This window comes from Jaculus jaculus, chromosome 4 (assembly GCF_020740685.1).
Source record: "Jaculus jaculus isolate mJacJac1 chromosome 4, mJacJac1.mat.Y.cur, whole genome shotgun sequence".
Classification (NCBI taxonomy): Eukaryota; Metazoa; Chordata; class Mammalia; order Rodentia; family Dipodidae; genus Jaculus; species Jaculus jaculus.
The window spans coordinates 105,698,846-105,712,736 of NC_059105.1; the positions used below are offsets into that span (position 1 = coordinate 105,698,846).

At 41.9% G+C, this 13,891-nt stretch overlaps 1 protein-coding gene across 2 annotated transcripts in view; it reads right to left on the reverse strand.

The window, feature by feature from the left end:
- The window catches only part of LOC101597951 (sulfotransferase 1C2), a 36,439-nt gene that overhangs the window by 19,532 nt on the left and 3,016 nt on the right, over positions 1-13,891 (reverse strand). For both annotated transcript variants that reach the window (XM_045147816.1, XM_004651799.2), the window contains 3 exons: positions 8,576-8,748; positions 8,213-8,338; positions 3,954-4,051 (listed from right to left, as the gene is read on the reverse strand). In XM_045147816.1, coding sequence (XP_045003751.1) covers positions 3,954-4,051; positions 8,213-8,338; positions 8,576-8,726 — 375 coding nt within the window. In that variant the 5' untranslated portion in view covers positions 8,727-8,748. The remainder of the gene's footprint in view (positions 1-3,953; positions 4,052-8,212; positions 8,339-8,575; positions 8,749-13,891) is intronic.

Genomic DNA, 13,891 nt, shown 5'->3' on the forward strand with positions numbered 1-13,891 from the left:
TACTGGTGAGATTTTCTACAGAGTTTTTTATTTCATTAACTGTGTTCTTCATTGCTTGTAATTCTGACTGGTTTATCTTCATTATTTCTGTTTCCTTATTTCTTTCTTTTCTAGTATTGACCTCTTTATTTCATTAAATTGTTGTCATGTGTTTTCTTTGAATACTTTGATTTCCTCTTTCATTCCTTTGATTTTTTTCTTTGACTTCTTTGAACATATTTACAATCATTCTTTTGAAATCTTTCTCAGGCATTTCTTCTAACTTGTTCTCATTGGAGGTCATTTCTGATGTATTAATTCTTTTTGGTGGATTTATAATGTCGTGATTTTTGGTGTTTCTTGTGTTATAATGTATATAATTTTTGCATCCTGCATTATTTAATGATTGGATTTTCTAGCTAGCTGGGTATTATTAGATGTATCAGTCAATTTGATGTTATATAACTTTAGGGAAGGAGCTTAAAGCTCTAGGTGTGGCTCTCAAGACTCTCAGAGTATCTACAAAAGTGACCCTAGGTGTTGGGTTTGCCTGCTGTGACAGTATTCAAGTAGGAAGAGTGGAACCAAATACAGATAGTTTCTAAAATTTAACTAAACAATGTATACTTTCAATGAAAAACAACACAGAATATTTATCTAAGAGTAGGTATTATGACAACCAGATCCTCTAACTGTCCCTTAAGGTGTGTTGTGCCCCACCCACACCCTTAATCCTGAAAACAATGAGGTTAAGGTTTTTGGTCTGTTGAGGGTTCCATGCCGGCTTGTGACCAGGTGAGACCCTTCCCTGGTGTAATCCCAGTTACCTCTGCTCCCGCTTGGGTCCTGCTGTTGCTTCAACTAGGTGTGGCCAGGTCCCTGAACCGCTGCTCTGTTCGCTGGAGCTTGGGACTGGCAGTGGGGGAGGGGAGGCTTCCAATGCTGCTCTAGTTCTCTAGCTGTTCCACTTGTACTTTTACCTTGTGATCTGGTCCCCCATTGTTTACTGCTATTCTCCTTTCATATTTCTTGAGTTTGCGGAGAGCCTCGGTGTGAGTGGATACTCCCCTCACCTGGCTTTTCCTGCTGCTCAAGTCGAGCCTTGCATCTGGCTAGTGTGCCACCACTGCCGCAGTCTGCGGACCTGCTGGAGGTGCTTCTGCCGGCCTGTGTGGGCTCTGGATGCTCTGGATCTCTCCTACTTCTCCACTGCCATTTCAATTTCCCACACACCTCACTTTTTAGTAAAAGTGTGTGTTTTGTTGATTTTTTTTTTTTTTTTTTGGCTTTTCCCCCCTAGGCTGCTTTGGTGCGGTACCTATGCTGCCATTTTAATTGGAAGTCTCAGCTGTAATTTTATGAGAGCTTACAACCACTGAGACTGTGCCAGCTGAATTGCACTGGGACAACAGAAAGAATGCAGAGTCTTCAAAAGGGCCTGAATGCTGAAGGAGTGTCATATCTGCTTTATTTCCCCCCCCCTCCTCTGGATTAACAATCTGGCACACCACCTGGTATTATGGAGTATAAGAAATGTAGGAAAGAGAGGGTTATTGACTTTGCAACACAGTCTTGTATTTTGGAAATAGTCATGGGCATTGCGAAGCAGGCTTGTTGGAATACCTGCATGGAGACCTGATGGAGTCATGAGGATGAACCATGGGTTGCCGTGGAGACCCAGTGGAAATGCCATGACTATGGGATGGCTGTCAAGGAGAGCCACTGAAACTGGATGATGGGACTGTGAGTAGCCTAGTTGGAGGGGCAGAATTGGAACTGTAGAGACCTGTCACTGGTTAGAGTTGTTGGCCAAGAGCTTCAGAGTTTGATGTTTCCCCTGTTTAAATCTTGTATTGGTTGAATATTTCTTTACTATACCCAATGATATCTTTTTCAGTGTGAATGTTTATTCTGTGCTATTATGGTTTTTTTTTCTTTATTCTGGCTCAGTTAAAAGATCTTGGACTACAAGGATGTTTGATCATCATTGGGATTGATAAAAACTATGGGGACTTTTAAAGATGGGTTAAATTGTATTTTATATCATGTTTATGGGGGTTAGGAGCAGAATGTGGTGGTTTGATTTAGGTGTCCCTCATAAACTTAAGTGCTCTAAGTGCTAAGTCCCCAGCTGATGGCAATTTTGGAATTAAAGCCTCCTGGAAGAAGTGCATTGCTCTGGGTGGGCTTTTGGGTATTATAGGCAGCTTTTTCTTGCTAGTGTTTTGCACACCTTGTGTTGCTTTAATCTATCTGGTGTTGGCCAGGAGGTGATGTCTACCCTCTGTTCATGCCATTGTTTCCACCTGTCATCATGGAGATTTCCCTAAAGTTGGTAAGCCAAAATAACCCCCTTTTCCCCACAAGTTGCTCTTGGTCTGGTCTCTTCTGTCAGTAATGCAAACCTGACTGCAATACAACCTTTTACTGTTTGTACAACTTTTATTATTTCTGTACATGATAACTCTGTTGTCTGAAGTTTTTCAGAGCTAGTATTTTTCTAGACTCTCATAATAGTCACTTCCTTTGTGTATTTTGTAATGTAGGGTCAAGTGGAGGTTCTGGGGCCTATGCTGAGTTTGTGTCCCTCGAGAGAAGATCTGTGCATGTTTCTGCCATGTGTGCTGGAGACTGTGGTAGTGGGAGGGCCACCATATGCTGACTGGTCAGCTTGCAGCTTCTTTCTTTCTTTCTTTCTTTCTTTCTTTCTTTCTTTCTTTCTTTTTTTTTAATTTGATAGCGACAGACACAGAGAGAAAGACAGATAGATAGAGAGAGAGAATGGGCACGCCAGGGCTTCCAGCCTCTGCAAACGAACTCCAGACGTGTGCGCCCCCTTGTGCATCTGGCTAACGTGGGACCTGGGGAACCAAGCCTCGAACTGGGGTCCTTAGGCTTCACAGGCAAGCGCTTAACCGCTAAGCCATCTCTCCAGCCCAGCTTGCAGTTTCTTGTACAGTGCAAGTAGAAGTAGAGGAGGCTGGAGTGTATACTGGGGAGCTTGTCTGGGGTTTCCTTTGCCTCTTCCACATCCCCAGGGAGGATGCCACCTCTTGGCATCCCAGCTTTCATTTCTCACTCTTCATGATGCTTGTGCCCCAGCTTTGACCCTATCCATTTGTAGGCATTAAAGCTGAAGTGATTGAATAATCTTGGAAACAAATACAAATTACCATTACTTATCTAGCATTTTTTTGCTTGGTTTTTTGAGGTAGGGTCTTTTGCTAGTCCAGAATTCAATATGTAGTCTCAGGGTGGCCTCAAACTCATGGGAATCCCCCTACCTCTCCCCCCCAAGTGCTGGGATTAAAGATGTGTACCACCACACCTGGTATCAGCAAATTTTTTTATACTTCTTTTCTTTTATTCCCACTTCTGAAAACAGTATCTCTCTCACCATGTAGTTCATCCTGGACCCTTGTCTCTACTTACTGCAGGGCCATTCTGTCCTTGTACATTCCTAGCATGGTTCAGTGCTCTCTGTGTGGGAGAAACCGACTAGATATGGGTGACAAAGTTCCAGAATAAGCAAAACAAGTCCAGAGGTTACTGAGGCCAAGTACGTACTGTTCTAAAGGGTGCCTCTACCTGGTCATTAATTTACTATTTTGAACAATCTTTAGGTTTTTTTTTTTTGCTCACTCTTTTCCTTTTGCTGTATTTCATGAGCCTATGTTCCTGCTCACCTCCTGGCACAGCCAACTCTGCTGAAAACTAAATGCTCACTGTCTTATAGTTTTTGTTACATCCAAAAAACTGAGTCTGGCTTATGTCTTCACAACTTGTTTGAATCCGTCCAGGGGAGCTTCCTGCTGAGTGTGTAAGTTTACATTTGTCCCTATTACTGATAAGATGTCAGCACTCAGTGACAGAGGAACAAAGATGTTAAGGAGGATATTCTGAGCAGGCTTTTGGAAGCCTGGCTCGGGGTGAGCTTCCTACCTCTTCCCCTAGGGCAAGTACTGCTGATATACCTTACAGTTCTTTTCCCAGAAAGATGGTGGCAGCAGCTGAGTAGGAAGGTGGGTCCTCAGAATTCGTGGAGCTGGCATTGCGTTGGCTTTTTCCACACCTTTAAAGTAATTGAAGAATAAATGTCTACATTACTAAAACGCAGTAGAAGATGACAGGGTACCAGCCATGTTTGAGAGAATAGAGGAACAAAGGTACATAGACAGAGATTCCAGGGTGGCTCCTATACCCAGCCAAACTACCAGTGTCAAGTCCTGGATAGATAGATAGGTAACTACATACCAGGCTGACAGTAACATCCCTCTCCTCCAATTCTGCTGAGTAGCTAGCTGCCAGCCAGTATAGACCTGCAGCCGGAGCCATCCAGCCCAGGGGCAGCCCTCCTGATAGAGAGCTTGCCTGCAAAAAGATCCACCTGAGCCTGAGTGAGCAATTTTATTGGGTGACTCATAGTGCTGGAAGTGTCATTCAGATTGCTAGGAGAGAACTGTTATAAACAGTCTTACTTAGCTTTAGCTGTAGACTCTAGGTGTAATGCTACCAATTGTGCAAGTAAGACTTGCCCACTGGTACAATAGCAGCAAGACTGTTATGGTGTAACCAATTATGGGGATCTTTAAAATTGGACTGAATGCATTTTGTATCATGAAATGGCCCAGAGTCTATGTGGTCCAGGAATGTGAAGGTTTAATGGTGGAATGTCCCCCATAGACTCATGGTTTGAATACATGGTCTCCAGTTGATGGTGCTTTTTGGAAAGTTTGTGGAAACCTTTAGGAGGTGGGGAGACTTGATGGAGGAAGTATGTTGCTGGGGGTGGGCCTTGAAGTATTATAGTTCAGCCCTTGGTAATTTTGTACTTTTAACTTCTTTTTTTTAAAAGATTTAAAAAATTATTTATTAGAGACAGATAGAGAGAGAGAAAGAGAGGGAAAATAGGTGCACTAGGGCCTCCAGCCACTGCAAACAAACTCCAGATTTATCTGGCTTATATAGGACCTGGAGAATTGAATCTGGGTCTTTAGGCTTCACTGGCAAGTGCTTTCACCACTAAGCCATCTCTCCAGTCCTGTGCTTTCTACGTTTTCCATGCAGATATGAAGATGTGACACTGGTTATTTGCTCCTACCATGCTTTCTCCACTATGATGAACACTTCCTCTCAAAATTGCAAACCGAAAAAAAGCCCTTCCCTCCTTAAGCTGCTCCTGGAGGGGTATTTTGTCCTAGCAATGAGAAAGTAGTAGGTATGATAAACATTACCACTGTCCATCTCCTGAAATTTTGCATCTTCCTTGAAACTATACCCATTTTACCAACTCCACAATTATTCTCTGAGCCTACTATCTGTCTCTATGATTACTCTAAGCATTCATATAAAGGGAATCACATTTTCTTTCCTTTTTTATTTACCTTTGTTTTCATGTTACTTATGTCATGTTGCATGCCAGAAGTTCTTCCTCTTTTAAGGCTGAATAATATTCTACTATATGTACATACCACATTTTATTTGTCCAGTCATCTACTAATGAACACCTGGGTTATGTACGCTCCTTAACTATATAGTAATAATGCTGCTATGGATATTGTGTAAAATATCTGCTTGAGTTTCTTCTCTAGCTCTTTTGAACATATGCCTAGTAAGTGGGCAGATAAAATAATCCCATAGTTTTATTTATTATTCTAAAATTTTATTTATTTATTTATTTGAAAGAGACTGAGAGAAAGAGGTAGGGGTGGGGTGGGGATAGGTACAACAGGCAACCTGCCATTGCAAACGAACTCCAGATACTGTGCCACTTTGTGCATGTGGCTTTACATGCATACTGGGGAATCAAACCTCTGCCACCAGACTTTGCAAGCAAGTGTCTTTACTTGCTGAATCATCTCTCCATCTCCCCCATGCTTTTTAAGTAAGAAATCATTTTAATACTACAAAGGAAAATTTAAAAGCCATATATGAAGGTCTTTTAAGCCTATATTCTTTAACAAGTTCTACAAACCTGTCCTGCTTCTAATCTCTTTCCTCAGCTCCCACCTCCTCTCCTGTTCCTACTGTTATCCTTTGTTCACATGAATCCTGTTGCTTGAGGCCCCTGCATGTGTGTGTCCTCCAATCCTGAGTTCATCTCTGCACCTTGGTGGTACCATATAATCTTCCACAGTCTCTCCAGGAATCTCAACTGCTGGCTGTATGGTAGCCTGGACATTATGAAAACATTTGCAGCTCACACTGAGTCATCATAAATGTCCTTTAGATGCATAATCAGGCTCAAAAGAACATAAGGGGATCTCCTTAAGTGTCCAGAGTGAAGAGTAGGCTGTAAGTCTTTCCAAGCCCATTCTCATCGGGTCACAGACTTGATTTCTTGTTGTGAAGCAGCTTTGTAGCTAGAGTTGGTTGGAGGTGAGTGGAGCTTGGGAGGGAGACTGACAAGCTAATTTATTGTGAAGTTGCCCACAGCCCTCTGAGGATGGTCTGTACTGTCACCTCACCTGCATACTCTGTTACTGCAATCACCTCCTCCTGGGGGTCCTCATCTCTGTGAGAGGGACCATCTGCCTGAGAAAAAAATCTCTGTACAGCTGAGTCTCCACCCAGAATCCATTTGTATGTGACAAGTTGTTACTCTTAGGACACAGGCACCTTGGTTCACAACAGCCATCTGTGCCTTTGTGAGGAAGTCCCAGTCTGGGAAACTGGCCACTATGCATTCTCCAAATTCCACAGCTGCTGGAGCTGACCTGAGAGAAGCTCTCTTCTGGTTTTTGTTGCTTTAGCAATTGACAGTGTGTACCTCTCTGTGATGAACATCTTATTAGAATTCTCATGTCAGGGGCTGTGGAGATGGCTTGGTTTAGTGGATTAAAGTGCTTGCCATTCAAGCCTGAGTACTTAAGTTTGGCTCCCCAGCCCCCATGTAAAAAAACAAAACAAAACAAAAAACAAATAAACAAACAAAAGAAAAGAAAAAAGAAATTTTTTGGCTCTGAAACCTAAATTGTCAGAGGTGAGGCAACAGAAGCAAGAATAGATGGTAAAGAGACACTTGTCATCTTGGGGAGAAGAGACTTAGCTTGAAGAGGTGGCAAGTAATAACATGTAACAGTTTCTTCTGTGTGCCAGGTCCTGTTTTAATCCTTCCAACAATGCACTGAGGTAGGCATTTTTCTATTGTCTTTTTGTGGCTGAGGAAACAAAGAGGTTAAGTAACTTGGCAAAGGTTATAAGATGAATGATGCTGTGAGGATTTAAACTCTGGATGCCTTTAATCACTCCATCCTGTTGCCCAAGGGTCAGAAAAGACACTAACAAAATGGAAGATACCGAGTGCACACAGAAACTCAATGTGCAGTTGGTGTGGTCAGCACCCTACAGAGTTCATAGCAGAGGAGGACCAGGCTTTAGATTGCAAAGCATGGGGCCACCTGAACAGCCAGAAATTTCTAGAGCTAGATGAACCAGATGAGCAGTAAGAGCATCCTGACTTGAAGACACTCTTGTCCATATGGACCTATGCACATCTAATCAGGAACATCTTGTCCAGGCATTTGGAAGGATGCAGCAGATCCTGACAGTGATTGCTCCAAGAGCACTACACTTCACCACTAGAGTGGCACTGACTTCCTTTTCACAGCACCAGTTTCTAGCATTCCTGTTTCTACCATACAGCACTCTGCAGTGTTGTCTTTTTGAGAAGCTGCTTCTTGACCTTCTTTGTCTTCTTTTTCTCCTCCTTTTCTTCCTATTCTTTATATTCCTTCTTCCTTTCCCCCCTTGTCTTTTTTCCTTCTTCATTTAATCATCACCATTTTCTTTTACTCCCCTTCTCCTCCCTTTCTTCCTTTTTTCATGTGAAGAGAAATTTCTGGGTTAAATATTATCTGGAAAAGGCTTTTCTACTGAACAGAAATAATCAGCTCCAATTGCATTTGTGTGTGTGTGTGTGTGTGTGTGTGTGTGTGTATCAGGCACTGTTCTGGACTGGAAACCCCAGACTGTTGTCAGGTATGGAGAGAAAAAGGTGTGAATTGTTGATGAATAAAATTTTGCACCTTCTCTGTGTTCTAGAGTTAAACATGACCAGAGGGAGGGAGAAGAAGAAAATTAACAGAATTGGACCTTCACATACATCCTTCTTCCTTGGTGATTTAAATTTTTTGGGAGTGGGGTAGTAAATGAGATGAAGAGACAAGAGGGAGAGAGTAAGGGCAGATACAGGAAAGGCAAAAGGTAGACCAAAGAAGTCTGGGGCTCTCACCTGAGGGCTGAGGAGGCCGTGCCCACTCAATGAAGGGGTGGCGGTGTTGAATGATGGCTCTCTGGCACTTCTCCACATCCCCATTCTGTTCAATCATGTCCACAATTTCCTGAATCCATGTTGTCCCTGAGGGAAGAGGAAATGAGAGTTATAAACCTGTTAATGTTTGCTGAAGTGTCCTGAATAAGGGATGTGGAGCCTGGTGGTGTTGGCTTTAATCTTCTCTTTGGCCAGGATCCCATTAGCCAAGACAGGAGGACGTTGGATCTCTGGGGAGTGTAGAATAGCAAAGGCACAGCTCACAGCTGCCCACTGATAGTGCATGGCAGAGGCCAGATTGTCCCTGTCTCCCTTTCTAGTCACCTGATTTAGGGTAGGTACAGATGAGGAGGTCATCTGGCTTGGCCTCAAAAGTCTGGATCTTGCTCCAGCTATCCGCAGTTGCAGCCTGCAGGAGGATCCCTGATACCTCTTTCAGTTTTACATCTTTGCTCAATTCTGGGGTTGGGGCCATACTGTCTCAGGGTGGAAGCTCCCTAGGGGAAGAAAGCAGAACAGATTAAAAAAAACACTAGTAAAATATATATAACTTAAAACAACTATTTTAACATTTTTAAAAATTTTAACTTTTAAGAGTACAGTTCAATGACATTAATTACATCCACACTATTGTGCATCCATCCTTGCCTTCCATCTCTAGAACCTTTCCACCTTCCCAGATGGAAACTGTATATACTGAACACTCAGTGCCCCTCTCCCTCCCTGAGTCTTTGTCAACTAACACTCTCATTTCTATCTCTGAAATCTTCATGCTTTATATAAGCAAATCATATTTGTCTTCCAGTGACTGGCTTATTTTTATAGAATCAAGGTTCAGTAATGTTATGGCGTGTTATAGGATTTCCTTCCTATTTAAAGCTAATATTGCATGCTCACATATACTTTGTATATGTATATTTTGTTTAGCAATGGACATTTGGGTTGCCTCTACCTTTTGTTTATTGTGAATGATACTGCTGCAAATATGTAGAGATATTTCTCTGAGTTCTTGTTATTCTTACTTTTGATTATATGCCCCAAATATAATTTCTGGAACATGTTTCCATGGGTTTTTACATATACATGTCTATGGTGCTCATAAATACGTGCATTCATGTTCACATGTATGTGCAGGTACATGTGTGTGTGAGGGTACACTATATTTACCAAGGCAGGGTCTTTCACTTAACCCAAGTCTTGTTTATTTGGTTAATCTAACTCCAGGAGATCCTCTGTTTCTGCCTCCTAAGTGCTGGGATTATAGGTAGAATGCCACACCCACCCAACATTTTCAATAAATGCTGGGGTTTTAAACTCCAATCCTCATGCTTGTGTGGCAAATGCTTTAACCACTGAACTATCTCCCCAGTTTCCTGTTTATGGTTTGAAAGAGACTATTAAAGCTTTTCCCCATTGGTTGCATGATTTTAGATGCCCACCAGCAGTGCTTAACTATATCATTTCTCTGAATTGTCACTGACACTTAATATTTTCTGTTTTAAATGGTCATCCCAATTGATTTAATTTATATTTCCCCAGTGACTGTGAAAGTGAACATCTTCCCATGTGTTTATTGGCCATTTATACTTCGTCTTTGTAGAAATGTCTATTAAATTCCTTTGCAAATTTTGGATTGGTTGTCTGATTGTTTCTGATTGTTGTACCAAGATAAGTCTTAATTGCATAAAAAGAAGAGGGCAGGAGGAATGAGCCACTATTGCTCAAGAATAATGGCTACCGTAATTCCAGACTACAGTTATTACCATTGCTAACAAGGCAATGATAATAGTTACAAGTTAACATTTAGTGACTACTACCCGGTGCTGGGTTCAGTGAATATATACATGAACTAATTTTAACTCCTGAATAATTTCAGCCACAGAACAATAGAGGTGAAGAGTCCTTATAGAGAATGTAAAATTAAATGATGTATAGCAATTAAATAAAGGAAGCTAGCCTGGCCACTCTAGAGAGTGAGGGAGATGACAAAGTGTCCAGCCCAGCCAGGCTAGTTTTCATGGTAGCTCTGACTCTCTGAGACAGTTGACTCCTTAGAGTAGAGACTATGTATTCGGAAAATGAAAAAGAAGTTATTCCTGAAACTTTTCAAATACAAGCAGCAGCTATTATTATATAAGAGAGAGCAGACTTGGGATGATACTCCAAGTCTCTAATGTATCACTTTCAGGGGGGAAGGAGTAGTAATATCATCTCTTTTTCTTCTTTTGGTCAGGGTCTCTTTACAGATCTCAGGCTGGTCTAGAAGTCATTATGCAGCCCAGGTTTGCCTTGAACTCACAATCCTTTACTGCTCAGTGATGGGCTTGCAGCTGTTTGTCATCATGCTCAGTTTGGAGCACTAACCCTTCCTGTGAGGTCTTCCATAGGCTTCCCCTTTCTCTTTTAATTCATCCCATAATTTTAACAGGAGGAAATCCTTATCACCATTAGAAACATGAGAAGGCTGAGGGTCATATGGGGAATGACTTGCCCAGGATTGCAGCAAGCATCTATCTACAAATTTGACCATCTTTCTTTTAGCATTGTCTTATTATAAGTTGGGAGTATTCATGTATGTATTGTAAAACAAAGCAAAACTCAAATCAACAACAACAAATACCTTTGCAATAAGCCTGTAAGAGAAAGCTTATCACCCAGGAATTATTATTGTATTGGTGTATCTCTGTCTTGTTCAGGCAAACACTCAATCACTGAGCCATTATCCAGCCCCTCTCTGTCCTTTTCAAATGAAGATTGTGATGTGCAGAATAATGGTTCCCAAAGACATTTACACCCTAATCTCTTACAGGTACCACTGCATAGCACAGGGACTTGCAAATGGTATTGTAGTCAAGGACCTATGGCAAAGAGATCCCTGCAGATTATCTATGTGGCCCAATGTAAGCACAAGGGCAGGTGAAAGTGCAGGAGGGAGCAGAACCATTTGGAACCTTGTCAGAAAAGGAGAAAGGACTTAAAACATGAGTGACTTGCTGACCACTGACAGCTCAGAGACAAAGGGGAAAAGGTGCCAAGGCTTGAACTCTGTAAGTAAAGGATGAAGCCCAGTTATTAGTAGACAAAGAAAGGACCTTAGTCCTGCACTTGCATGAAACTGTATGCTGTCAACTAGCAGATGGGCTGGGGAGGGATTCTATTCCATCATCTCCAGAGGGAAATATAATGCCGAGAGCTCTGACCTACAGAAGCCAATATGCAGGGTGTAGTGGCACAGAGTTATATTGCAGCATGAAGGAAGCTGAGCCAGAAGGATTGTGAGTTTGAGGTCAGCCTGGTCTGCTTGTCTGAAAACACCAAATCAAAATGAAAAAACAAATGAGGTAATTGGTGTGTGTGTGTCTGTGGGGGTGGTGGTGGTATATGATATATGCACTTGTGTGTTCAGATGGATGTGCTCCATGTGTGAGTGGGGAGGCCAAAGGAGAACTTTGAGAGTCATTTTCTTATCACTCATGCACTATTTCCTTGAGACAAGTCTCTTCTCCAACCTGAAGCTGCCATCTGTCAGTGAGCCCCAGCAATTCTCCCAGCTGGGGTTATAGACATGTGTGGCCACACTCAGTTTTTTATGTGGGTGCTAAGGAGTTAAACATGGCAGTATATAGCCCAAGAGGTCCTTATGCTTAAGCAGCAAGCACTGCCAAGTCATCTCCCCAGCGCCTCTCTAGCTTTTTAGAAATGGGGACATACTATGTATTACCATGTAGACCAGGCTAGCCTCTGCTTCCTGAGTGCTGCAGTTACAGGTGTGCACCATGTCTGGCTCATGTTGCTTTAAATTGTTAAATTTGTAGTAATTTATTATGCATCAATAGAAAATGCATACAAAAAAGTAGCATTGAATGTCATAATGTCCTGAATTGTGTGCCCCTAAATTAATGTTTAGCTTTGATCTCCAGTGTGTTAGAATGTGACTATTTGGAAACAGGGCTTTAGAATGGTGATTAAATTGTTCCCCTATAGGGTAAACTATAATCCAGTTATACTGGGGTCCTTGACAGAACAGATTTGGACCCACAAAGAGACACTGGGGATACACAGGAAAAGACCACATGAGGTAACAGTTGAAAGTAGCCATTTGCAAGCTGAGGAGAAATCAATGTTGCTGACACCTTTATCTTGGACTTCTTGCCCAGAACTGTGGAAAAATGAATGTTGTTTAAGCCATCTTATCTGTGGTGCTTTGTTATGACAATCTGAGCTGACAAATATGGATGTTTTTTTTCTGAGCTCAGAAACCAACTGTTTCTTTTGAAAATTGGTAAGTAAATGGAAACAATTAGTGGTTTGTCTTGGCTTTTCTTTTTTAAAATATTTTAATTTTATTTATTTATTTGAAGGAGAGAGAGAGAGAGAGAGAGAGAATGGGCACACCAGGCCAGGGCTTCCAGCCACTGCAAATGAACTCCAGATGCACATGCCCCTTGTGCATCTGGCTCACATGGGTCCTGGAGAGTCAAACTGGATTCCTTTGGCTTTGCAGGCAAATGCCTTAACTGCTAAGCCATTTCTCCAGCCCTCTCCTGGCTTTTCTACATCAATTGTACAAATATATGACCAAATAATATAGGAAGGAACATTGTCTTTATAGAATCATTCTATTAAATAAAAGAAAAATATCATAGAACAGTAATATTCTTTTGAAACCCTTAATGAGTACAAAAATATGGGACTTTAGGCTGGAGAGATGGCTTAGCAGTTAAGGTGCTTGCCTGAAGAGTCTGAGGACTCAGGTGGCGCATGCATCTGGAGTTCGTTTGCAGTGGTTAGAGGCTCTGGCAGACCCGTTCTCTCTCTCTCTCTCAAATAAATAATAAAAAAAAATCTGGGTCTTTAATATTCATGGCTTCTAAACCACAAACACAAACAATCACACATCATTGGCTCTTTTGTGCATGTGAACAAGAGTGTGCTGTGCATGCGTATGTTGGCACTGGTGTGTGTACAAGTATATGTGCACATGTACATGTACATGTGGAGGCCAGAGGTCAGCATCAATCGCTCTCCTTATTTTGAGCCAAGGTCACTCACTGAATCTGGAACAACTGATTCAGCAAGACAAGATAGCAAGAAAGCCCTAAAGATTTCCTGGCTCTACATCCCCAGTGCTGTGTGCTGACTATAGGTATGTGCCAATGCTCTCAGCTTTTATGTAGGAACTGGGCATCTGAACTTGGGTTCTCATGCTTGTGTAGCAAGCACTTTACCCATCAAGTTAGCTCTCACCCCTTTGTTTGCTCCTTGGTAGAAAATACACCATTTATGAAGTGGTCCTGCTAAAAACACTGGCCCTAAGTCTGTATCCAAATATGAATGATGGGAAATGCAGGGGATATGGGCCTGTGAAACTTCACTACACAGACAGAATCAGCAAAGGGAGAGTTCCCTCAGGGCTATAGTCTGTTTTTCAATCCTGTCATTTTACAAGTTTATTATTTAAGAGTAGGAGAATGTTGTATTTTTTTCTATGATCTTAAAAAGTGTTCCTTCTGGGGGGACACTCAAGAGTAAAAATTGGCTATGCTGTCTGGTACAATGGCTTTGTGGAAAACATCCCCACAATGAAATGACACTGCTCAGAATAGAAATCATTCTGCAGCCTTAGGGCTGTGAGCTATG